The sequence below is a fragment of the Erpetoichthys calabaricus genome, chromosome 13 (assembly GCF_900747795.2).
Source record: "Erpetoichthys calabaricus chromosome 13, fErpCal1.3, whole genome shotgun sequence".
In the NCBI taxonomy this organism is placed as follows: domain Eukaryota; kingdom Metazoa; phylum Chordata; class Cladistia; order Polypteriformes; family Polypteridae; genus Erpetoichthys; species Erpetoichthys calabaricus.
The window spans coordinates 100,299,582-100,325,567 of NC_041406.2; the positions used below are offsets into that span (position 1 = coordinate 100,299,582).

The 25,986-nt window shown below is 39.0% G+C and overlaps 1 protein-coding gene across 1 annotated transcript in view; it reads left to right on the plus strand.

Moving 5' to 3' along the window:
• The first annotated feature begins 2,588 nt into the window (after positions 1-2,588).
• Positions 2,589-25,986, plus strand: part of tmem170b (transmembrane protein 170B) — a 37,102-nt gene continuing 13,704 nt past the window's right edge. The window contains exon 1 of the mRNA XM_028817330.2: positions 2,589-2,935. Coding sequence (XP_028673163.1) covers positions 2,806-2,935 — 130 coding nt within the window. The 5' untranslated portion in view covers positions 2,589-2,805. The remainder of the gene's footprint in view (positions 2,936-25,986) is intronic.

The following is a 25,986-nucleotide window of genomic DNA, read 5'->3' on the forward strand; positions in this document are numbered from 1 at the left end:
GCACCCTCCACCCATCCTTCTGCTGATACCAGCATAGGAGAGACATCCCCACCCACAATTACAGCAGTGCAGGTGAGCAGATAGCTGAGGAGACTTCATGCCAGCAAAGCAGTGGGTCCAGATGGAGTATCGCCACGACTACTGAAGGTCTGTGTGCTGGAGCTGGGGAGTCCTCTACAGTGCATCTTCAACCTGAGCCTGGAACAGGGGAGAGTCCCGAGGCTTTGGAAAACATCTTGTATCACCCCAATCCCAAAGGTATCATGTCCTAGTGAGCTGAACGACTTCCGACCTGTTGTTTTGACATCACATGTGATGAAGACCATGGAGCAGCTGCTGCTTCACCACCTGAGGCCACAGGTCCGCCACGCCCTCGACCCTCTGCTGTTCGCATACCAGTAGAAGGTGGGAGCGGAGGATGCCATCATCTATATGCTACACCGATCCCTCTCCCCACTTGGACAGAGGCAGTGGTGCTGTAAGAATTATGTCTCTGGACTTCTCTAGCGCCTTCAACACCATCCAACCTCTGCTCCTTAGGGACAAGTTGACAGAGATGGGAGTAGATTCATACCTAGTGGCATGGATCGTGGACTATCTTACAAACAGACCTCAGTATGTGCGTCTCGGGAACTGCAGGTCTGACACTGTGGTCAGCAACACAGGAGCGCCGCAGGGGACTGTACTTTCTCCGGTCCTGTTCAGCCTATATACATCAGACTTTCAATACAACTCGGAGTCCTGCCACGTGCAAAAGTTCGCTGACGACACTGCTATCGTGGGCAGGATGAGGAGTATAGGGACCTAATCAAGGACTTTGTTAAATGGTGCGACTCAAACCACCTACACCTGAACACCAGCAAAACCAAGGAGCTTTTGGTGGATTTTAGGAGGCCCAGGCCCCTCATGGACCTCGTGATCGTCAGAAGTGACTGTGTGCAGAGGGTACAGACCTATAAATACCTGGGAGTGCAGCTGGATGATAAATTGGACTGGACTGCCAATACTGATTCTCTGTGCAAGAGAGGACAGAGCCGGCTATAGTTCCTTAGAAGACTGGTGTCCTTCAACATCTGCAATAAGATGCTGCAGATGTTCTATCAGACGGTTGTGGTAAGCGCCCTCTTCTACGTGGTGGTGTGCTGGGGAGGCAGCATTAAGAAGAAGGACGTCTCACGCCTGGACAAACTGGTGAGGAAAGCAGGCTCTATTGTAGGCATGGAGCTGGACAGTTTGACATCCGTGGCATAGCGACGGGCGCTCAGCAGGCTCCTGTCAATTATGGAGAATCCACTGCATCCACTAAACAGTGTCATCTCCAGACAGAGGAGCAGCTTCAGCGACAGACTGCTGTCACTGTCCTGATCCACTGACATACTGAGGAGATCAAACTATGCAACTGTTCAATTCCACCCGGGGGGGTTTAAACGTTAACATTATTCAAAGTTATTGTATGTTTTTACCTGCATTTTTATTACTCTTTAATTCAGTATTGTTTTTGGTATCAGTATGCTGCTGCTGGAGTATGTGAATTTCCCCTTGGGATTAATAAAGTATCTATCTATCTATCTATCTATCTATCTATCTATCTATCTATCTATCTATCTATCTATCTATCTATCTATCTATCTATCTATCTATCTATCTATCTATCTTTAACCAATTTTTAAGATAGAATCCATTTACTTTAAAGCAATATGTTGTTTTGGACTTATTTTTAATCAACTTGTTACAATTGAGAACCCTTAATTGCCAAATTTATACAGCTACATTATGGTTTTAATTGTTTCCTGTATTCTTAACCATCCATTAATTAATAATAAGGTGCAAATGACAAAGAAACTACCGGCTCTCCAGCTAACATTTAAACCCATTCACATGCATCATGAGGTATCTAAATTACATTTTTTGAAATAAATGAGAAGGGAGGGATCAAGAGGTGCAAATTTAGACCACAAAAAATGTGGATAATATTCTCAGAAAACACAAATCTATAAAGTGATTATGATTTGTCTTAGAAGAATAAAAACTCTTAACAAGCTATATAATTAACAAGTTTCATTATCTGCTAGGCCTGCCGTCTAATTGCAAAAGTGGTTGGAATGAAAATTTCCTACACTTCTACCAAAAACTGGCATGGCATTTTCTTCTGTAGCATGAAGGCGGGTGCTTCTGTACCAAACAATACAAATGTTAAGAGGCAGTTATTAAATCAGACAACGACAGACCAACAGTTCGTTAAACTGTGTTCTAATATTAGCTATTCCAAAAGTATCGGATGCAAGACAAAAAGTGGTCTTTGGAAGGGACGCATGTCTATGACAGACACACACATTCACTAGATGTCACTTTTGCGTCACACACATTCACTAGATGTCACTTTTGCGTCACTACGTCGAAAGCCGAGGCATAAAAGAACCCGGAATCTTTGAGTTTGATGATTCAGAAAAACGCTAAGTATTCAGTTATCGTGTGAACGATGACGGAAACGTATGGCGTTTAATATACATAAACATAAGTAATATCCACACACAGAGAACACTGGCAGCCTCTCGCTCGGTCTTTAAGATCCGCATTACTCCTCCTCTTCCCCCGCCCCTCCGTTACGTCAGCACAAGATTGTGGGCGGGAAGTTCCACGCCAGCCGCTCCTCATCATGGCTTCTAGTCAGGAGTTGACTTGCCAGATGCAGAGGGCAAGAAAGCGCACGACAGTTATATCTGGCGGAATGCAGAGATACACCTGAAAAAAAGGTTGGAGGAAGAAGAAAGAGCATCCCGAGCGAAAGCAACGTCGGCCTCTTCAATGTCTTCATTACGTGTCACCGGTAACGCGACGAAGAGCGGTAGAAACATGAAGGACTACTCCATCAACCTCTCGGTGCAGCAGGTCCTGAGCCTCTGGGTACATGGCACCGTGTTACAGCACTTTACAGGTACGTCGTCGCGGAGTGGTTTTGTTGGCAAACGTCTTGTTGGTAGGAAAGTTAAAAAAAAAAGCAGGACATTTGTGTCGCAGGGTTTGCGAGGGGCGGCTGAATCGTATGTTGTAGGTGTCGTTCAAGATTACCGCCCACCCTGCATGCTCGTGCCAGGCAGTCACCCAGCCTCTCGAGACGTGCTCGCTGACTTCCATCCCGGATTCCCTGGAGCGCGCATGGCCGCGCACAGACTGACCCGTTCGTCTTCCGGGCCCACATCCTCCACTGAAGGCCTGCTCTTACCACGGTTGTGCAGGCAGTTGCCGTCGACTTTCCAGCCGCTGTCATAGTTTATCGCATGAAAATGAAATCGAGACCAGCCGTGTGCTAGCATATTTGTCAATTGCAAAAATAAACAGTTGTGTTTTGAGAATTAAAAATTTGGGCTTACAAAAAGGATCTACATTCTCCTTCTTTACGTTAAAGGATCTAGCACTGATCAAATGGTGTTTTACCATTTTTTGCTGTACTAGAAAATTGTTTTGTACCATTTTTTTGCAAAATCCACACAACTTTCAAAATATTTAAGAATATTCGGGGGAAATATACACTTTAAAGGACAAGTGCTTGTGTTTCTGTGTGTCCATCCAGCTGCAGCCTCTGTCATTCCAACAGATGGCACATCACAGACATTTGTAATAATGCATTTTTTACTACAAATGTTTGTGATATGCCATCAGTTGGAATGACATACGTTCCAATACATAATGCACAGCAAATGTTAATTCTGAGTTCAGGCTAGTTGAGCAGTGTTGCTGGGTATGTCGCACTAGGCAACTGATAGTCACAGGAGCACTTAGCAGCTTGTTAAGAAGTTTTAAATAAAGTCTAACTGAAAAGTTATGTAATGTAACATGGCCTTTATGTTTATGTTTGCCACTTTCCCTGCAACTACTGGTGTGGGTGTCAATGTCCATTTACCAGAAAGAATGAGTTGAAAAGTGGTTATGTAGAATGGTTGAGGTCTTCAGTGAGCCTGTTTGCCTTTCTAAGGCATCGAGTGTTCAATATGTCCTGTCGTGAAAGTAGCTGTGTGCCGGTAGTAGTCAGTGCTGCCATCACTATCCTCTACATTTACATTCTTGAGCACTGCAAGTGCCGTATCAAGATATGAAACACCAAGGAAGGATAGACTCCACTGTACACCTGTAAAAGATTGAGGACTATGGAGGAAAGAAATGTAAGCTGTCCATAGACATTTGAGGATGTAGAGGTTCTGGTGAACCTTTTTGACAAGAGTTGAAGTCTATTGTACCCACTGTAGTTTGTCTGTGGTGGTCACTTCAAGAAACTAAAAGCTACTCACCCTCCAGCGACATTTCCTCTGGTAGATAGAAGTGTGGTCTGCTTTGTGCTTTCTGACATAGGTGACCATCTCTTTGGCTTTGAAGATATTAAGGGTAAGATGATTGTCCAGGCACCACTGAGTCTTCCCCAATAGGCAGCCTTCTCATTCTTGGTGATCAGGCCTATGAAGATTGTGTCTTCATCAAATTTCATGATTGATTTGGAGTTGTGTATGGCCACGTAGTTGGAGATGAATAAGGAATACAGAAGGGGGGGTCAGTACACTGTGGAGAGCCTGTTGAGGATCCGTGTGGAGAGTGTTATGCTGCCAATCCTTACATGCTGAGGTCTTTTGGTTAGGAAGTCCAAAATCCAACTGCAGAGGGTGGCACGAAGTCCAAAGTTGAGTCCATCAATGAAAGTTTCATATCCCTACTTTCTGGGCTGGTATATGAAAATCTTGTAATCTTAGAAATGAATAGGCCTCATCTTTACACGGGGCAGATACAAAAACAGTTTGCGTATTTTTGAAGCTGGTATGTTTCAGCAGATGCAAAGACATGAAGCCTTTTGGCAGTAGCTGGGAATGGCAGTAATGCATCCATGCAAAGGGCACAGAAAGGAGCACAAACATCCTAGGGAAAAAGTATCATCGGCCTCTTCCGTGTCATCCATCTTATAATTATGTGGTTCATATAGTGTCACTGTTAGCACATAGTATTGACTCTTGTTATTAAAAATATGGTTACATTTGCATGACACACAGGCCCTTTTGAAGGCAAAACACTGAGAAGGACCACACTTTGAAAACAGTTATCAAAAAGATTGTTTAAAGAAGGAGCCTACTGAAGGTACAGTGCATCCGGAAAGTATTCACAGCGCATCACTTTTTCACATTTTGTTATGTTACAGCCTTATTCCAAAATGGATTAAATTCATTTTTTTCCTCAGAATTCTACACACAACACCCCATAATGACAAAGTGAAAAAAGTTTACTTGAGATTTTTGCAAATTTATTAAAAATAAAAAAATTGAGAAAGCACATGTACATAAGTATTCAAAGCCTTTGCCATGAAGCTCAAAATTGAGCTCAGGCGCATCCTGTTTCTCCTGATCATCCTTGAGATGTTTCTGCAGCTTAATTGGAGTCCACCTGTGGTAAATTCAGTTGATTGGACATGATTTGGAAAGGCACACACCTGTCTATATAAGGTCACACAGTTGACAGTTCATGTCAGAGCACAAACCAAGCTTGAAGTCAAAGGAATTGTCTGTAGACCTCCGAGACAGGATTGTCTCGAGGCACAAATCTGGGGAAGGTTATAGAAACATTTCTGCTGCTTTGAAGGTCCCAATGAGCACAGTGGCCTCCATCATCCGTAAGTGGAAGACGTTCGTAACCACCAGAACTCTTCCTAGAGCTGGCCGGTCAGCTAAACTGAGCAATCGGGGGAGAAGGGCCTTAGTCAGGGAGGTGACCAAGAACTCTAGAATAGAATTGTGAGGAAAAAATGAATTTAATCCATTTTGGAATAAGGCTGTAACATAACAAAATGTGGAAAAAGTGATGTGCTGTGAATACTTTCCGGATGCACTGTATTTTAATGTGTCTACTTTAATGAGCGGTTTTTCATGTTCTGTGGGTATTTAAGGTACATGGGGCTGTTTATAGCTTGACCACTGTGGCCAACCATTCAGTACTGCTTTGGATTTTCTTTTCTTGTTTTAAATAACCTTCTCCCAGCTATTATCTTCCTTTTAATTCATGTGCCTTTCAAGAAGTAATTAGAATAATTGTCTTAAATTTAACATTCTCATACTCTTTTCCCATTTCAGGGTCATTAGGGGTGTAGCCTTTCCAGGTGGCACTTGATAATTAGCAGGAAGCAGACTTGGACAGTTTAGTGCAGTTATGTTTTATGTTATCAACCAGTGGAATATTAAACTTGAGTTGTAAATAACAAAATTGGCTTAATAGGCACTTTTTTCACCTGTATGTGCATTCATCATCAATTATCAGCTTTTGGTAAATTGATTTCATATACTACTTAAAGGGGGGTGGAGATAAAAGTTAAGGGATCTAATCTTCTCCAGTTCATTTTATTGATTTCCCCAGAAAAGTAAAATAGAGGCTGGAAGCATTTTATGTCACACCAGAATAATGTATACACAGAGTAGGGTATCTAAAGAAACGTCTTGCTCTATGCACCAAAAGTATTTGTTTTTAATTAAGAAGGTGGTTGGGGTGGGACTATGGCAGAAGGCTTCCCTTGTTTTCTCTTTTTTGTTTTTTTAAATAAGCTGAGCCATGCTGAAAAGGTAGTGCACTCAATGTCTTGGCATCAGAGGAATACTGGAAAAAGTACTTAAATGGACAGTTCACCAAAAATGTTGATTATTTTGTCTCCTTGAGAAATGTCTGTGAGTGTTGGAAATGTATAATTCCTATTCTGGAAATTTGTTTTTCATTGTAGCCTCCTTAATGTTATATATTTTTCTCAAAAATCTCATCTTTCTACTGTAAAACGTACAAAACACTAAAAGCACCAAGTCAGAAGTGTAGATAGTATTATAATAATATTAATAATAATAATATGAACATCACATTGCACTTTTGCGAGTGATATGAGTGTCACTTTCGGATTCCCAGAATCACTTTCGGTTTCATTGACTGTTTCAATTTCACTGCCTGAAGTGATCATTGATGTTGAGAGGCGTTTCTTATGAGACGCCATTATGAAGCTAGTAGAAGGTCCATCTACACCATTGCCCAGGTAACACTAGGGCCTGACAATTATGTAAGACACGTCTATCTTGTTTCCCCGAGTAAAGCTCGACACTAACGCTGTTGGCACTTTTACAGCCCGAATAATCTTCAGGTCATACATGAGACACATCTATACCGTTGCCCGTGTGACATTCAGAACTAATGCTTTTAGCACTGCTTTTATAGCCACTCGGGTCTGATGCTAAGGAGGTTAATTCAGTATTTCATTTTCAGGTCCTAAGCCTGATGTTAATATAATCCAGTTGAATGGAAAATAATTTAATACCACAACATTACTGGTTTTATATTTTACTTCTGACCCACTATGTCAATTAGCTTGTCTTCTATTAAGCTGGTAGAGAGAGCGGGAGATCTATAAAGCACCTTGGAATGGTGTTTGTCTCAAAAAACAGAGGATTGTTAAAATGGTAACACGGAACTTTTAAAACCAAGCTGGCAAGTAACAAAAATTCATAAAGTAGTCATCTGTAGTGAAGACATAGCTGTTTGTTTTTTTAACTCTCAAATTGATGTATTGGGGACACCTAAGGGGATGTGTTCTCATGTTCTTGCTGAAAACAGTACAAGAGTAATGAATCATTAATAGGAATGAGTTCAGCATTACTGCTCAGCAACTGTGGATGCTGACCACATGCAGCTGACTGAAAAATTAAAGAATGGTTGCACAGTAGTACTTTGTCCCCACAGGCATGTGTAAGCTGAAGCATCCTTAACTAACTTGCAAATAAAGACATTAGGAAACTTTATTAATGGAAGGCAAAATAAAAGGCTGAAAAATGCAAATTAATGCCACAATAAACAAAATTAAAGTATATTGCTGAAGTTTAATCTGCTTGTTTTGTAGTATACTCCTAATGACAGCTTGGTTCTTTGTTAATAAAATGAATAAAAATGTTGTAAGCCATTTTCTGTACTGTGCCCTTGTATGGTATCTTTAAAAGAAATATTTCACCCAAAAATGTTTTCTTTTTTATTTAAATATTTTACTGCATGTACTGTACTTTATAGAGGTGGCCAAGTAAAAAAATTCATGTTTTCACACAAAATGGAGAGGAGAATAGTTTGACATACTAGAAGCCAATAGTGACCAATTCTGTACATAGGCAAAGGATGTGAAAAACCACGCATGAAAAAAGACACACATTTTGTGTTACTCGTGACATGTAATCCACATGTCATTCATCCAGTCATATGCTTAAAACATTCAAATAAAACATGCAAAATGCATGCTTTTTTGCTAAAATAGAGTTGGATACTTACCAATTAATCACTGCACATCATAATTGCGAAACTAAAGCCTCATGGGGTTTGAATTTTTGAAATAAAGACAAGACTCTCCCACTCATTTGTTGGTCAAGAGTCCCGAGTTAGTAACATATAACAAAAATATCATTTTTGGATGGAGTATTCCTTTAATTCTCTATCTTGTTCATTGGCTATAATCTGTATTAAAGTATATGAACAACTAATGTCATATATTCATGATCTAATTAGTAATGTGTGAACGTGGCAATTCACTATACTGTATATACATTATTTTCATTTATGATCAACCAGAGAGAGTTTATATTAGTTTGTTGGTTTTAGCAATTTAAGGTGTTCACCCAATAATAAGAACCCATAACTAACACACACATTGTTACTGTACATGCAAAAAAATGCATTGTTGTTTATATCTTACATGGGATGGGAATCTAAGTGGAGAAAAGGCTAGTGTTCATAACATTTGATTTATTGACTGCAAAGAATGGTATGGCTGCTGCTTTTAATAATTTAAAGGTATATTTTCCTCACAAGAGTTTCATGATGGGAGGTAGCCATTACTCCTATATGCTTTGCCCTATATTTTTAGCAGTAATTGTGTGTAATTGTCTTAAATATAAAAGGATTGTTGGCGTTGCAATTTTTGATACAATTATATTTGAAAAGAAAAAATATTAAACAGTGCTTTATTCAGTATAGTGAAGAGACCACATGGTGTACTCCCTTGCTGTTACTGTACTTCCTGCTGTTTAAGGCAGTAACTTACTATCTGCATTGCACAAACTCCTAAGTTTTATGTGTCATACAGTATGTAAGTAATCACATGTTCAAATTTAAATCACAGCTCACATGTCTGAGAGATCATCAGTTACATAGAGCATGTCTGCTTGCTCTGAACTGAGAGATGATGTCTTGGATTCAGAGTAATCTCTCTATTTTGGATTTCCCAACAACATTTTCATTGAATTAAAAATAAACAAACAAAACCTTCTTTCTCTCATAATTCCAGTCCTTATTAGATCTGCAGTCTTGGTAATGAGATTATTATGATAGCATTGAGTGCCTCATTTGTCTTTACTTAATTGTAAGCAAGGGAAAGAATGAAATCTATTCATTTTACTGACGAGAAGGTTGAATGTTGATTAAATTACAACTATAAGATATAATCATATGAGTGCTGCTAAGTCTGGAATTAAACTTTCCTGAGTGTGGAAAAAGCATTAAACGCCTAATAGTTGATAGCTCTGAAATGTGTATGAACACTGCAGTTCTGGCATGAACACGACAAGTTGTTTTCTTTGTGATCACATTTTTATTAAGCTTAAAGGTGGAATATTATCAAACAGTATCACAGAGATGAAGTTGCTGGATAAGTAATATACAAGAACTACTATAATGGAAGAACTAACCGAGTGAGGGCAGCCAGATTTCAGTCTAGATGTCAGGGCATCCAGTCAATTATAAATATAGCAAAGGATAAATTCTTAATTAGTTTTTGTTTTTTTATAGGGGGTTGTTCAAGAAACAATAGTTTGTTAAAAGACAAAAACATTCATAGATAACAGTCAACCTCTTTCCAGTGAGAAGCAAGCAAGGGTCAATCCGCAGAGGAAAGCTGAGAGGAAAGAGCTAAAGTCTAATGAGATGAAGATGGGTGGGGGTTGTGGTTGGGAGTGTTTGTAGTCAGAACTGAGCTAAGAGGAAACATGAGACCAGTATTAAGAAATAAAAGGGCAGCTCCAGAACATGTGGAGAAATGTACCAGGGACTTCAAGTAAATTCTGCCTAACTAAAGGATCAGGAGATCAAGTCCATAGCAAAGCCCTTGCACAGAGTAATCATATAATCAACTAGCTATAACAGCACATCTTGTTGTCCATGGAAAGAAGGCTGTAATATTGGATGGGTATACAGCATTTGCAGTTGTAAGCACGAAAGGAGGACAAGACAATGGATAAATACCTTGTACGCTTGCATGCTTCTGTGTACACATGTAATTTGCACACTTAAATACTTGTTGTACATTCTTGTTTGCTTACTTGTTATAGACTTTAGTGACACTTCATCATACGCTATTTTGAGCATACTCTTTGTCTTTATTGAGAATTTGTTTTCCTTGCTTTTCTGTATCAAGAATTGTTAATTTTTACTTTTGAGGTTACTCTGTAACCAATGATATATGCATCATAACTGGTGATTAAAAGTAAATGCCAAACATATTTAAAGTTTTACCAAGATATGGAGAAAGAGGAAATGGCACACATGCTTGCATGTCAAAATGTAGTGTGAAAATGAAAACAATATTATGGTTAGAAAGACACATCTGTATCAGTGTGCCGGTTGTCCAATTTGGAGCTTTCTGTGTGTGTTTTTATTACTATCCTCTTATTCACTGCATTCATTTCTGCCATTTGTGTAGCTTTATGCTATATGTTGCATGGAAATATACTCGGAATTCAAATTTGAAGTGTCCTGTTTTACATAATTAGGTATAAAGTTAGACAAGTTGAAGTTGGGTGTATTGATGATTTGGATATCTAGATGCAGATATTTTTAAATATGGTATTCCAAGCAATTTTTTAGACTGGGAGAATTGTCTCGTTGAAGTATTAAAGGGATAGAGCAAAAGAGAAAAAAAATTTGTGAGAGGAGAAGATAGGTCAGTTCTCGGGACTTGTGGAGTGACTAAGCTGAATATAAGAAAGAAATTATAAGGAGGAATTGGTTGGTAAAGACTTGAATGTCCATTGCCATCGAAAATGTCACTTGCAGTTGCCACTCTTATCAAACCATTCAAAGAAAAAGCTTTGTAATAGAAACTTGGTTGTGCCAGTGGGAAACTGGCCCCAATAGCTCTGTTATGTGATGACAGGTCTTTAAAGTATGTGGGATAAGAGAATCTAACTTGTTTGAAAGAGATTTTAGTTTCAGGGTGGTTAAAGGAGCAATAGATAATTGGGGTTGAGGTGACTAGGTTAATTTTAATATATAATTGTCCTCACAGGTGATGCAGTGGTAGTGCTGCTGCTTTGCAGTAAGGATATTGTGGATTTGCTTCCCTCCTCCCTGTGTGGAGAGCGCTTTGAGTAGTGAGAAAGCGCTATATAAAGAATTATTATTATTATTATTATTAATATATAATTTAATCATGAAAGAAGGATCACAGGAGGGGAGCTAAAGTCCCATAGTTGGCATAGAATGGAAGCATCATCATAAAATCCTAAATTGCTCCATGATGGCCTATCCATGCCCAATGTGGAATATTTAATACAGGGTTTCTTGCAATTTCACAAAAAATCTGTGAGGAGAGAATTAATATATACTCGTTATTTGCCTAGGTAACAGCGTGTAAATAGATTAAAGATATTAAATCTAACCGTCTGGGACTTATCGCTAAAGGTTCAAGAGAGAGGTTAAATAAAATAGGGGACAGTGGGCAGCCCTGTGAAGCACCCATGTGTGATTTTAAAGGTGTGGAATTTTGCGTAAGTTATGACAAGAAGAACCAGAATATGAGGAGTAATTCATATCCATTAATTTCCAAATCTATTACTCTCTAGGACATGCAATAAAATGACTAGTTAATCTGGCTAAACAGTTTCCTTGTGTTCATTGAGAGTAACTCAGTTGAGGGAAAACTCAGGGAAGTATTAATAACATAAGGAACAAGACGAGTATTGTCTATTGCTCAGCATGCTCAGGTAAAACCACTTTGTTCTGGATGAACTAATTTATTGATAACGGTCGATGTGCATGAACTTTGGCTTGTTACTCGGTATCTGTGTTCATCAAGGATATTAGAAGATAGCTGATGCATTCAGAGTGGTTTTATTTCATTTTGGCAAGAGGGCAATTAAAATTGTACTAATAGATGTAGGGATGCACCGATACCGAAACGGGTATCTGGTATCGGCCCCGATACTACATTTTCTAAAGTACTCGTACTCGTTAAAAGTCCCCCGATACCGGGGACCGATACCACGGTCTGAGAAATGTCTATGTTTGAGCGGCGTGTAAGGGGTTAATCACAGGCGCCAAGTGCCCGCCCCCAGGCCCCGGCTGCAGCTCAGAGCGGGGAGAAGGCGAGGCGAGACATGTCAGCCGTGTGGAACTATTTCAAAGTGAATGAAGACGACAAAACAAAGGCGGACTGCAAATTGTGCTCAGCGAAATTGTCCAGAGGAGGCTCAAAAGGTAGCGCATTTAACACAAGTAATTTAATCAAGCACCTAAAATCCCAACACGACAACGAGTACAAAGAGTTTACCCACGCTTCTAAACCAACACAACCCACGCTGCAGCAAACTCTTGCAAGACGAGAGAAAATGTCCAGAGACAATCCACGTGCTGTGAAAATAACACAGGAAATTATCGAGTACATTGCATTGAGTGACCAGCCACTCTCGGAGGTAGAAAATGTGGGATTCCTGCGTCTCCTCCATGTTCTGGAGCCCAGATATGATGTCCCAAGCCGCTGCTACATGACTGACACGGAGCTGCCTAAACTACACGACTCCGTGAAAAAAACACATCCACAGCCTACTGCAAGCCTCCTCTGCGTTTACTTTCACCACGGATATTTGGACAAGCAGTGTTAGCCCCGTGTCGCTAATTAGCCTAACCTCCCAGTGGATAGACGAGAGTTTCTTGTTTTTTTTGTTAAATTATATGACTAAAGCTGTTACCTGTAAATTTAAATCATGTTTTTATTAAGTACTCGGTATCGGCAAGTACTCGGTATCGGCGAGTACTGAAATGCAAGTACTCGTACTCGTACTCGTTTTCCAAAAAAGTGGTATCGGTGCATCCCTAAATAGATGTATTCATATTGGAGGAAGAGAAGCCAGAGTTTAAGAAAAAGAGGGTCTTACTGCTTCAGAAGCTAGTCAAGACCACCACTGAAATTCCATTAAGGCCTGGGCCTCATGTATAAATGGTGCATACGCACAAAAATGTTGTGTATGAACGTTTCCACACTCAAATCACGATGTATAGAACCTAAACTTGGTGTAAAGCCACGCACATTTTCACGGTAGCTCCAACCCTGGTGTACGCAAGTTATCTGTTCGGTTTTGCAAACTGGCGGCACCCAGCATCAAAGCAGTGCTACTGTTCCTGTGTGGTTACCCATTCTTTTTTTAGATCCACATCCATGATGCGGCTTTATCATATACACTGAAACTAACTGCATATTGTTTACTAGCAAAATACCCGTGCTTTGCAGCGGAGAAGTAGTGTGTTAAAGAGGTTATGTAAACATATACTGTATATACATATACATATATATCTACATATCTACATATCTACATATCTACATATATACATATCTACATATCTACATATATACACATACACATCCACATATACATATATATACATACTAGCAAAATACCCGCGCTTCGCAGCGGAGAAGTAGTGTGTTAAAGAGGTTATGTAAACATATATATATACATAAATATATATACTTATATATACATATCTACATATACACATATCTACATATATATATATATATATATATATATATATATATATAATATATACATATACACATCCACATATATATATACATATATCAACATATATATACACATACATATACACACATATATACATACACACATACAGACACATATATATACATATACATATTTACATATCTACATATATATACATATCTACATACATACACATCCATCTATCTATCTATCTATCTATCTATCTATCTATCTGTCTGTCTGTCTGTCTGTCTGTCTGTCTGTCTGTCTGTCTGTCTGTCTGTCTGTCTGTCTGTCTATCTATCTATTGTCAGTTCAGCACTCCGATTGGAATATGACCAAGCCGTGCAAGCTTACTGTTAAGAATGCAATGTATAGTTGTACAGGAGAAAAGCAATCTTGCCTCAAATCAATGGCAACCTTTTGTAGGTCTATGAACTTAATTTAAACTTTAGGTTTACACGGTGCTCTGTTTCCATAGTACCTGCACTCATGAATATATCTGTATGTGTCAGTCGCTGAAATCCCCGCTGTTGGCACCGGCGAAGTACTGCTTTTAAATTTTTATTAAGAAGAAAAGAAAACTGAAAAGCGCTATATAAATGTAATGAATTATTATTATTATTATTATTAATAAAACCTTTTTAAATTGAGGTAAAATATACCACTAACAATTTGTTAAGGATCTGTTTTTTTGTGTAGCTGACTTCACACAGCCTCTCTGCTGTTTTATAAACGAACGTCATATAAGGTCTTCCTTTTTCGTTGCTTCACCAACGGAAGCAGCCTTTTTATTTAATCCTGCTTTTACGATTGTTCTGTTTGTATACCAGTTTGTCAGTTCAGCACTCCAATTGTAATATGACCAAGCTGTGCAAGCACACTCTTGAGAATGCAACGTATAGTTGTACAGGAGAAAAGCAATCTTGCTTGAAATCAATGGCAACCTTTTGTAGGTCTATGAACTTAATTTAAACTTTAGGTTTACACGGTGCTTTCTTTCCGAAGTACCTGCACTCATGAATATGTCTGTATGCGTCAGTCGCTGAAATCCCTGCGGTTTGCACCGGCGAAGTTCTGCTTTTAAATTTTTATTAAGAAGAAAAGAAAACCTTTTAAAATTGAGGTAAAATATACCAATAACAGTTTGTTAAGGATCTGTTTTTTTGTGAAGCTGCCTTCACTCGAGTGATCACTTCGAGCTTTAAGCCTGAGAAATCACCCCGTAAATGCACACGTTTAACTGCACATGTGTTAATATGTATGCTTACACAGTATTAAAAGACACTCAAAAATTAACGTCATTTACCTTCGTTCCCGCGTGTGACTCGTGCTGTAAATCTCTTCCTTGTTTTTAGTTCACGTGATTACGTAGGAGGCGTGATGACGCGATACGTGACTCCGCCTCCTCCATTACAGTGTATGGACAAAAAATATGTTCCAGTTATGACCATTACGCTTTGAATTTCGAAATGAAACCTGCCTAACTTTTGTAAGTAAGCTGTAAGGAATGAGCCTGCCAAATTTCAGCCTTCCACCTACACGGGAAGTTGGAGAATTAGTGATGAGTGAGTCAGTCAGTCAGTGAGTGAGTGAGTGAGTCAGTGAGGGCTTTGCCTTTTATTAGTATAGATTAGTTTAAGGCATCTGATTGTAATTAACCTGTAACAATATAATGGTCCAGGGAATAGCCAAAGTATTCCAAATAGCATAGCTGCTTTAGCGTTGTTACTCTCACTGCACCTTCTTTTTCTTCTTTCAGCTGTTCCCATTAGGGGTTGCCACAGTGAATCATCTTTTTCCATATTACTCTCACTGCACCGCTCTGAGTATTTATATCACTATATCTGAGTGGGGAATCACAGATCTACAGCAGCTGATCGGAAAGAGAATTATCGGTATACAGCATCAAGCACACGCTGCCTCAGCCATGCTGTCTATTGAAGTGCTCTCACACGGCAAATGCTTCAAAGCCTTTCCTGTATGGACCTCGCGGTTCAGAATCAGTTTCACCCCAAGAACTATAAACGCACTCAATCAGTCCATCAAGTGCTCCTTGTAGAACTGTTTGTAGTTATAAGTACTATTACATCACTGTAAACTTGCACTACAGTTATTATATTACACAACCTGAGCCACTTTATAAAGCGTGTATTTACATATGATGACGATATTATTTTTAAGATGAAATGCAGCAAAATATGTTTATATTATACAAATAAAACTTTAACTTCATTTAAATAATCTATATTGTTAATAATTAAACATGTGAGGACACGGTGCCACAGCGCTAGAGAGGAGCTGGCGCTCCGTTCACAGATTGTTCCTGCCTCGTGCTGTATTCTTGCTGGTGCTGGCGCGACACTGGAAGGATAGATGGATAGAATAATTAAACATGTACTACGAAGATATTTCAATGTTCCTTAAAAGTTTTGAAGAATCAGCATTCTAAGCTTACAGATAGCTTAATGTCTATTACAGACCTGATTGTGTGGCAATTGGGTATTTGGAGAAAGAAAAGTAGGGACAGGAATTGGGGGTTAGTATGTTTGAAAGAGACAGTACTGCTAAAAATAAAGTATTTCATCGAAGGTCGCACATGGCGCAGCAAGCATCTTACGTGTGACATGAACAATCGCTGCACCACCATGTTCCCATGTTTAGTAACATACTTTAACTCCTATCATCATGAAAATGATATCACGTATACATCTCAGTATTTTAATTATTCGGAGAGCTGTAATATTCCGAATGTCCTGTTGGAGGAAGAGAAAGCCCGGAAGCACGTAGTGATTCACACACACAGAGCACATAGAAGATCAAATACAAAACAAAGCAGTTAACGTGCTACTTTAGTTACGATGGGATTTGAGAAACTAGTAAATTAAACGATTTTAAGATGAAGTTTATAATGTTCTACTTTAATGACAAAATAAACTGTGATTAAAGTGGAAATTTCGAGATTAAAGTTGACATTTCATGCTTTTTTTCCCTACTGTGTGCCTTTTTTTTTTCTCTGTACCCTAATAAGCTTTCATATGACACTCAGATGGTGGGCGATGACTCGCCTTTACACGGCGACGACGATATGTGACAACTTCTTTTTTTATTTCGGGCACTGTGTGACCTTGTGGACTTGAGCTTTTGAGTTTCTCTGACACACTATGTCGCTCGATCAACTTCCTTTTGTTGTTTATACCACTGTTTAAACCAACAAATAGTAGGTCTTTCCCTTGCCTCCACTTGGTATTTGCTGAAATTCTTCTATTTTCCCTCGTGCTTTTGCCATTGTCTTTTCACAGAAGGCTGAGCTTAAGGACTATTTATATTGATTTGCATATTCAAAGAGGCGTAAATCTGGGAGGAGTTGGGGCGGGACAGCAGGTCCGTGCACGTGCATTACTTTTCACGCTGACCGCAACTTATGTAGCGGAAGAACGTGGAAGTTGGCGTTCGCACAGATTTATGCATCTGGATTTTTTTGTGCGTACGAACATTTCCACGTTTGTGCTTACGCCATGTTATGTGAATTCTACGCACAGAGTTATACATGGACTCCATGGGTAAGGGTAAATCACCAGGGGCCTCAAGTCCTGTTAAATATATTACTGTACCTGGGGGCTCTTGTACACTGAATCTCAAATATCAAATCTTTATTTCCATTCTACTCTGAGTAATTAGAGTTTCAGAATTAAGGGTCTTCGAAAGGGGTGCCAATTTTCTAAAGATGGAAGATGCCACTCAAGCTCATTAATTTGTCATCATTTTTACCATGCTAAATTTCTAGCAAATTAAATGGAATGTCACAAACGGCACTCTTGATGGCTAGCCAGATAAATGAAGGATCCCCTACTGTGCTCTAATTAAGGTTAAACTCGTTCAGATGTGAACCTAATTTTTGGAAGAATTTCTACTTTTGAAGTAGAGAATTGTCAAAGCCCCATTGTGGACAGAGATGGAAGGTGAAGCTTTGTTCGCACACATTTATGATCCATCCAAGTTGTTAGGTGTAGTAATGTCTGCCTTTTTTGATACAAGGGGTGAGTGGCTGAGAAATTTAATATGTAATCCAGTCAAAACGGAGTATGATAATGTTATGTCATTTTTTTAACCTGCTCAGTACAGACCTGGAGGGGAGGGTGGTGGCTGGAGCAAATCCAACTAGCATAAAGTGCAAGCCAGGAACAAACCCTCGACAGGGTGACAGTCCATTGTAGGGCAAACACACACTAAGGCCAATTTAGCAATGTCACTTCACCTAACCTGCATGTCGTTGGATAGGAAACCATAGCACCTGTAGGAAACTCATGCAGACAACATACAGACTTCACGCATGGAGGACCTGGGACACAAACCCTGGCCTCCTTACTGTGAAGCAGCGGCACTACCACTGTGCCACCTTGCTGCTGTGAGTGTGATAATGTGAAGTGTATTCTTTAACTGTAGGGTTAATAATGTAATGTGAGTCAAAGTGACATTGGAGGCAAATTTTCAAAGGATGTGTGTAGACTGAGGAATGTGCTGATATGGATGCTCAGGGGATTTATCAAATGAAGGGTTCATCGTAGTATTTGTGTTGGTGCCAAGGATTATTTCGTATCCAGAAAATTTCAAAACTTGTTTAGTAATGTAAGGCCAGAAAGTTGCAGATATGGCTGTATGCAAAACACAACTCGTTCCTGAGTTTTTACAAAGGAAACAAAAGAATCTCTCTTGTGATTTTAAGCAGTATAGTCCATCTTACAGCATTAAGCATTCCACATTCACGCAAGCTGGCTGAGGTGGAGCAACAACCTGGTAGTGTGTGTTCGCAGGGATATCTGTTAAAATTTTACATTCTTGATTTAAGGCAATGTGCACCTTTCTGCTCTATAGGAAATCAAAACTGTCATGTCTTTTGGTGTTTTCTCAGAGGTCATGGATGATTCCAGAAGAAATTGTCAGAGTAAATATGCCAAAAATAGCAGCAGAGAAATAATACAAGAATAAATAAATGACAAAAGGAGTTGATTGAACTGTCTAAATAGAATAACACAAAGGTCACTATCTGCTGACAAGCACTCATATGGAACCTGCTGGCAAAACCACCCTGCAGGTTCAAATAATATAACTGAAGATTTAATTTAAGCTTTCCTCCAAACTCACCATCTCATCTCAACATGGCTGTAAGAGAAACTTGGAAATTCAATAAAGAAATAAGCTTTAACATATAGTGCTTGCTGACATGAAACCCATCCCTACCCCACTTTGGATCTATATTGTGTAAACACACTCTTGTGTAACATAAGTAGTTCATGATTCTAAAAACTATATGGAATTTTCATATGCAAGGTTAGTAAAAACCAGCAGATGAAAACCAAGATAGATCTAAAAAGGATGGACTATTATGCTGCTTTCACATGCTATTAGAGTTTTTGTTGATCCAACTTGTGAGGCTTCACTATCCCACTTTAGTGAACTGTCTTAAATTTCCATTCGAATATTGGCCCTAGTGTGTGATTGGTGTGTTTGTGTGTGTCCTGCGGTGGGTTGGCACCCTGCCCGGGATTGGTTCCCTGCCTTGTGCCCTGTGTTGGCTGGGATTGGCTCCAGCAGACCCCTGTGACCCTGTGTTCGGATTCAGCGGGTTGGAAAATGGATGAATGGATGGATATTTCAGTGGAATACAAGGTTGCTGTTGATTTGTTTCTTGGCTATGCAAAAACAAAAGAGTTAAAGATTAACCACGCTTTTTGTGAAAATAAAGAACAATGTAAATATATTAAAGATGTATAACTTTGCTTGAAATGCAGTTCGACCACAGAAATGGCATTTCTGACTGACCAGGTTATATTTTTTTAATTTATACAACTGACTAAAAGTCAGTGTTGCGTCAAAAACTCAGAGTTTGATTGTGTTTGTTTTCTCTTCGACTTCACCAGGTGTTCATTTGAAATTTTAAACTCAAACTGGTATTCCCCATCTGTCCGATAGCACATAAATGCAGCACTATAGCTCTATAACATAATGTCTCCTGGAAGCCGATCTGTTCTACAGCTGCATGAGAGAGCACCCTCCCCCCCATTTTAATGGGAAGCAGATTTAGCAATAAGTTAAATAGGTAAGCCTTAGCACAGAAATGTGCTAAAGCTTAATTAGATTTAATACAGACTTGCAAATAGATAGGGTGCTTGAGATGACTTCTTTCTGTGGAGAGATCAAAACATGCTTGGAGAGCATTGAGACACAAGTTTGTTTTTTTTTTTATCAATGTGGTGATGCACCTTTGGGTGTAAAGTTATAAATAAGACATCTGCAAACCCACAGCTCAGATTCTTTTTGTGAGCAGATTTATCAACTTGCATGGTGAATGTAGAAAAATCATGAAATAGGTGAATTTGCTGAGCTTGATTTAGTAAGTTAATTTTCTGCATTCCCAAAGCAAAGTTTGAAGATCTGGATAATTAAAGGGTCTAGAAATTGGACTCTAAATGTTATAGTATCTTTTAATGATGGCAAGATCCAGAGCCCCAGAAAAAACACTGCTTGTAGATTCTTAAACTGTAATGGAGCTTCACCTTTCTGATCATTCATAAAACATGCATGGTTGCTTCTAGTTCTCTTTTCTAATTCCATTAATTTAGAGGAAATATTTACTACCTGCTTTTCTAGTGTTTTTAGTCTTTCTTTCTTGTTGGGTTACTGAACTTCATCAAGCTCCCAGATCTTTAGAAATATTTCTTTGTTCCCCTTTTGCTTGTAAAATATCCTGGCAGATTATAGAGTGATCTTGTTAAAATGAGCTGCTTATAGAGTTTGTTTTTTAATGAATTTGTTTAAATCTGTGCAGAATGAGGCCATGTCAGAATTGCCATGCTCTTCATTGTCTGTACGTAAGGACTTCTTTTGAACACTAGAGGCATTGTCTTGTGACATTCTATTTGATGCCACAGCAAGCTGTACAGGTGTTACGTGGGGTGAAAGATAATGTAGCTGTTAAAGTTATTTGGTCGTTTTGTGAAAAATGATGGAAAAGTTGAGCGTCTTCCAAGAGCTACATTTTTGTCTATCTGCCGCCTAGATTCACACAACTCTTTGCAAAGTGCTTGAAAATTCCCGCAATTTAATCTTTGCATGAACTATAAGGAAAACTTCAAGTGTTTCTGTCAGCAGGAATGTAGGGATTAGATGTCCATATACCACCTTCCTTCTCTAGTTAAAAGGGATTCTCCACGGACCACCCTGCCTTTTGAAAAGGAAAAGTATTACTTTTCTTTGAATAGTGGGTTGTCTGCTTCATTGATGACATTAGCTGTCAAATAAAAAAAAATGCTGGTAGGCCATTCTTGGAAGTTATGTCTTAAGTATGGGATGGTAATAAGAAAAATCCCTCAATACAAAGGTGATATTATGAGCACTGCTGTGCTAATGGCAGGGTTTTAAAATGTTCAGTTCACTTTTTTGATGTAATACACATATAGATGTATTCAAAGTTCAGCTTCAAATGTGACCATCATGGCACAAAAATGTCAAGTGCCATAAACCTAGAGAGACTCAATTCCTGCTATACTTGTGTGGCTGTGCGTCAGACATATCTGGCCTTAACCAGTCTACCCTTTTATAGTACACTGAGCTTCAGATCTATTTTCTGTTTGTGGTGTGTTTTTTATTATCCTATATCTCTCTTCTTCCCCTTGAACTGATTTGTGTGAATATCGAAGTAAACTTTTTTTTTTTTTTTATCAGAATGTGTTAATCCATAAAGTCAGATATGCCCATAATTATTTGCTTTCACGATTTGCACTTTTATGTGATGTATCTTGTTTGCTGAGGTGGTCTTCACAATTAACTACTTCCTAGTAGTAGACTTGGCATATAACTTCTACTGTAAATTCTAGCTTATTCTTTGATCTTTTGACACTGCATAAGGGCAAAGCTGGCAGAGAATGCAGATTCCTGGCCTAACTTTATCTGGGCACTTCTAAATGAAAAAAAATAATCGTGATCATGTTGCAGTTTCATTGACTTTCCCTCAGTGTATTATCTTTTTAACTCTGTGTAGTGTCTACATGTCAATTAACTTGCTTTATTGATTTGAATTCTGTGTGTGCGCCAACCCCAGAAATGTTCTACTTTAAATAATGTTTTTTTTTTTTTATCAAAAATACAAAGTATAGTGCAAGGCTGAGGTATCGTATTGTCAGGCTGGTTCACATACTGTCATGACCCTCTTGTGTACCTCTGAATAAGTTTTTCATCTATCAGTGCTCCAATTTTATATAAAATTTTAAAACTTTTGTACTTGTGATTTTTGAGATGTTTTGAATTGTGGCATTATATGAATAAGTAAATGTAATTGAAGAATCCCATGACAAATACCACATTTGTGCTGAGCAAAAAAGTCTACATTTGAAGCTCTCGGATGGTTCATAGCCTGCCTACCCCTCCTAGAGCTTAGTTACACATGTGCGATTCTTTTGGAAAGTTTCTGTAAGAGAGGTTGTTTAACAGGAAGGAGAAAAGCAGAAGCTGAACTCTAACACTCCAGAAGGTTAAAATGGTTCATTGAGTACATTATGCAGCATTTTCATGATTTAAACTTTTTGCACTGCTTTCTCTGCAGGGCTGTAGTGTGTGTGGTTTTAATTAACTTCCTGTTTTCGTTGAAATGTTTTGATAGATCTACAAACAACAAGGACGATTTTGAATTGCAAACCTTAACCAGCTGATTTCGTCTCATTCATCGTCAGTTATAATCGTTTTAAGTGGTGTCAATGTTTGCTGGCCTTGCTTCACTTTCTGGCAGACCTATCTTATATTTGAAGATTGCACAAAGTTTCTCATGCTTTTAATTGTTTCCTCTAGGAACTGCAGATTCCTTCTAGATCCAAAGTCATATTCTGAGCTTGATTGCCTGCCTTAAAATTTGCACTTTCAATGTCAGAGTGGGTATGTTTTTGAGTTGTCCCTTCAGTGTATTGGTGTTGCATTGTGAACTGGTTCTTGCTTTGCTACTGTTGTGAAGGGTTTCAGGTCCTGACACCAAAAAAGAGAGGTATTCTAGATAAGGGAATACAGGTGATTCCCTGCCTATCGTGGAAGTTATGTTCCAGACCCATTAGCGATAGATGAAAATCCATGATACAGAAGGACGCTTGGGAGCCATCGTAGGGCTTAGAAACGAAACGAAAAGTTCACAAAATGTTTGCTCACAACAATCGGACCACAAGCAATACGATATTTATGGGACGTGAATGGCTGTGTATGTAGCAGTGCTCATTACAGTTAAGTCCTGAAGGTAAATCAAAAAGACAGATTGAAAAATCACACGGTAATCATAATGGATAGAAACTGACACAGTACAACACATTCAAACTACCCATCGGCCATCGCAAATGTGTTGTGTTGGTGTCCGCTTCTATCTGTTGTGGTTACCATGTAATTTACAAGTTACCTTTACTTTTTGATTTTCCCTCATTGTAGTACTCATAATAATTTTTTTTCCCCTCTTAGGCAATGTAGAAGCAATGCATAAAACATTGCATTTCTTCCATATTCGAAACGGTGGCACATCTGCAGAGATTTTTATATCAAATGCCGTGCCCATGTTTAGTTGCACCTTTGAGTCCATTTTAATTTTCAGGATGTTGCATTAATTCTTCTTCCCTGTATGTACATTTCATGGCATCATTTTGTCATACTAAAATTAATTCCTCTGGCATTCTTCAAAATAGGATTGTCAAATTGCAGCTAACAGAAACACTTGTAACTGCAGCATAAACTGGGATTCAATTGACCAGCTGAAGAAATCGGTGAGAACCAGGAAACCTCCACTTAGCGGAAACTGCTTGTCACATTTGGCCGCCATGTCTGGGGAGGATTTTAAAGTAATGCAGGACACCCTCAGTGTTGATATAAATACCTGTTCTAAACTATGACCTACATTGTGGTTTTCTTAGCTATTGTCAGCACTCAGCACCACTATCAGTAAACATTTCTTTGATTCAGTCAGGAGGGTGACAAGGTCCTCAAGTAGATATAACAAAGCTGAATAATCATTTTTCTGGTAATCTTTGTAAACTTTATGTCACAGCTCAGTCCCATGTGTGAAGGGTATCTAATTTTATGGTGTGTGATATTTGTAATATAGGAGATTAATCCACTATAAAAATATTTCTCTTTGACTTAAATAATTTCCACCGAGATTTATGACGAAGGGGAAGGAAGAACTGAACTAGTTATGAGTGGAGTGTAATGGTGCAGTGGTCTTAAGTGTCCTGCCAATTATGGTAGCCAATAAAGTGAATTGGGGGTATTCCTCAAAGTGCGCTGAGATGTTGGGCTTATCTGAACTGGTTTCAGTTCCATCAAAGTGGGTTATTGCAAATTGCTCTTGGAAACGGAGGCAACTAAGCGTCAGGTCTTAGCCTGGTGTCTGCAAAGTTAGTCCTGGGGGTCTGTGGTGGCTACAAAGTTTTGTCCTAACCTGATCATAAAAAATGAGCTTTTGGGCAACAAGCACTCAAAGGTGGTTTGGTTTGAAATAAAGGATGGCTATACTGAAAAGAATGTGATCACCACTGTCATATGTTCTGTGATGTTGTATGGCTATTTTTCTTCCAAAGTCCCTTGGAACCTTGCTAGGAACATTACAGAAATACTAGGAGATTCTGGGGTCCCTGCCTAAAAACTAAAACTGGGTTGTTGTCTGATCTTCCTGTAGGACGATGATCCAAAACATGTCCAAATAAGAGCAAAAATAGTTAGGTGAACACAAAACCATTCCCAGGACCTAAATCCATTCGGAAACCTGGGGGGTGAGTTGAAGAGTAGAGTGCACAAGAGAGGACCTAAGACGCAGGACCAAGGGTGATCTGGAGAGATTCTGTAAAGAGGAATGGTCTCCGATTCTTTGCTATAAGATGTTATAGAAGAGACTGTGCTGTTTTTTTTTATTGTCAAGGGATGTTGTACAAAGTATTAAATGTAGAAGTGCCAATGCACTGGTTTTGTTATAAATAATGATTTTTTTAATGAGGAATGATTTTTTTCTCAGAATAAATTTACTTCAATTAAGTGTTGGATTTCTCATTTTTTTAGTGTGAATTCTCTTAAAGGGTAAGGTAAATTCAAATGAATACGAAATGAAGTAAACTGCTGGTTCTGTTCTGATATTAGTGGAATGTTCAAAGATGACAGTACTCTCATTTACAGGGTACAAGTGGCTAATAGCGTTAAGAGTGTGATAGTGATGCATAATATGGCTGAATACTTTCAAGGGTAATAATAGGAGGGTGCCCAGATTGTACAGGTGCTGGTCAAAAAATTAGAATATCATGACAAAGTTGATTTGTTTCAGTAATTCCATTCAAAAAGTGAAACTTGTATATTAGATTCATTCATTACACACAGACTGATGTATTTCAAATGTTTATTTCTTTTAATGTTGATGATTATAACTGACAACTAATGAAAGTCCCAAATTCAGTATCTCGAAAAATTAGAATATCAATTAAGACCAATGCAAAAAAAGGATTTTTAGAAATGTTGGCCAACTGAAAGGTATGAACATGAAAAGTATGAGCATGTACAGCACTCAATATTCAGTTGGGGCTCCTTTGGCCTGGATTACTGCAGCAATGCGGCGTGGCATGGAGTCGATCAGTCTGTGGCACTGCTCAGGTGTTATGAGAGCCCATGTTGCTCTGATAGTGGACTTCAGCTCTTCTGAATTGTTGGGTCTGGCGTATTGCATCTTCCTCTTCACAATACCCCATAGATTTTCTATGGGGTTAAGGTCAGGCGAGTTTGCTGGCCAATCAAGAACAGGGATACCATGGTCCTTAAACCAGGTACTGGTAGCTTTGGCACTGTGCGCAGGTGCCAGGTCCTGTTGGAAAATGAAATCTGCATCTCCATAAAGTTCGTCAGCAGCAGGAAGCATGAAGTGCTCTAAAACGGCTGCGTTGACCTTGGACCTCAGAAAACACAATGGACCAACACCAGCAGATGACATGGCACCCCAAACCATCACTGACTGTGGAAACTTTACACTGGACCTCACGCAACAAGGATTCTGTGCCTCTCCTCTCTTCCTCCAGACTCTGGGACCTTGATTTCCAAAGGAAATGCAAAATTTACTTTCATCAGAGAACATAACTTTGGACCACTCAGCAGCAGTCCAAAGGCG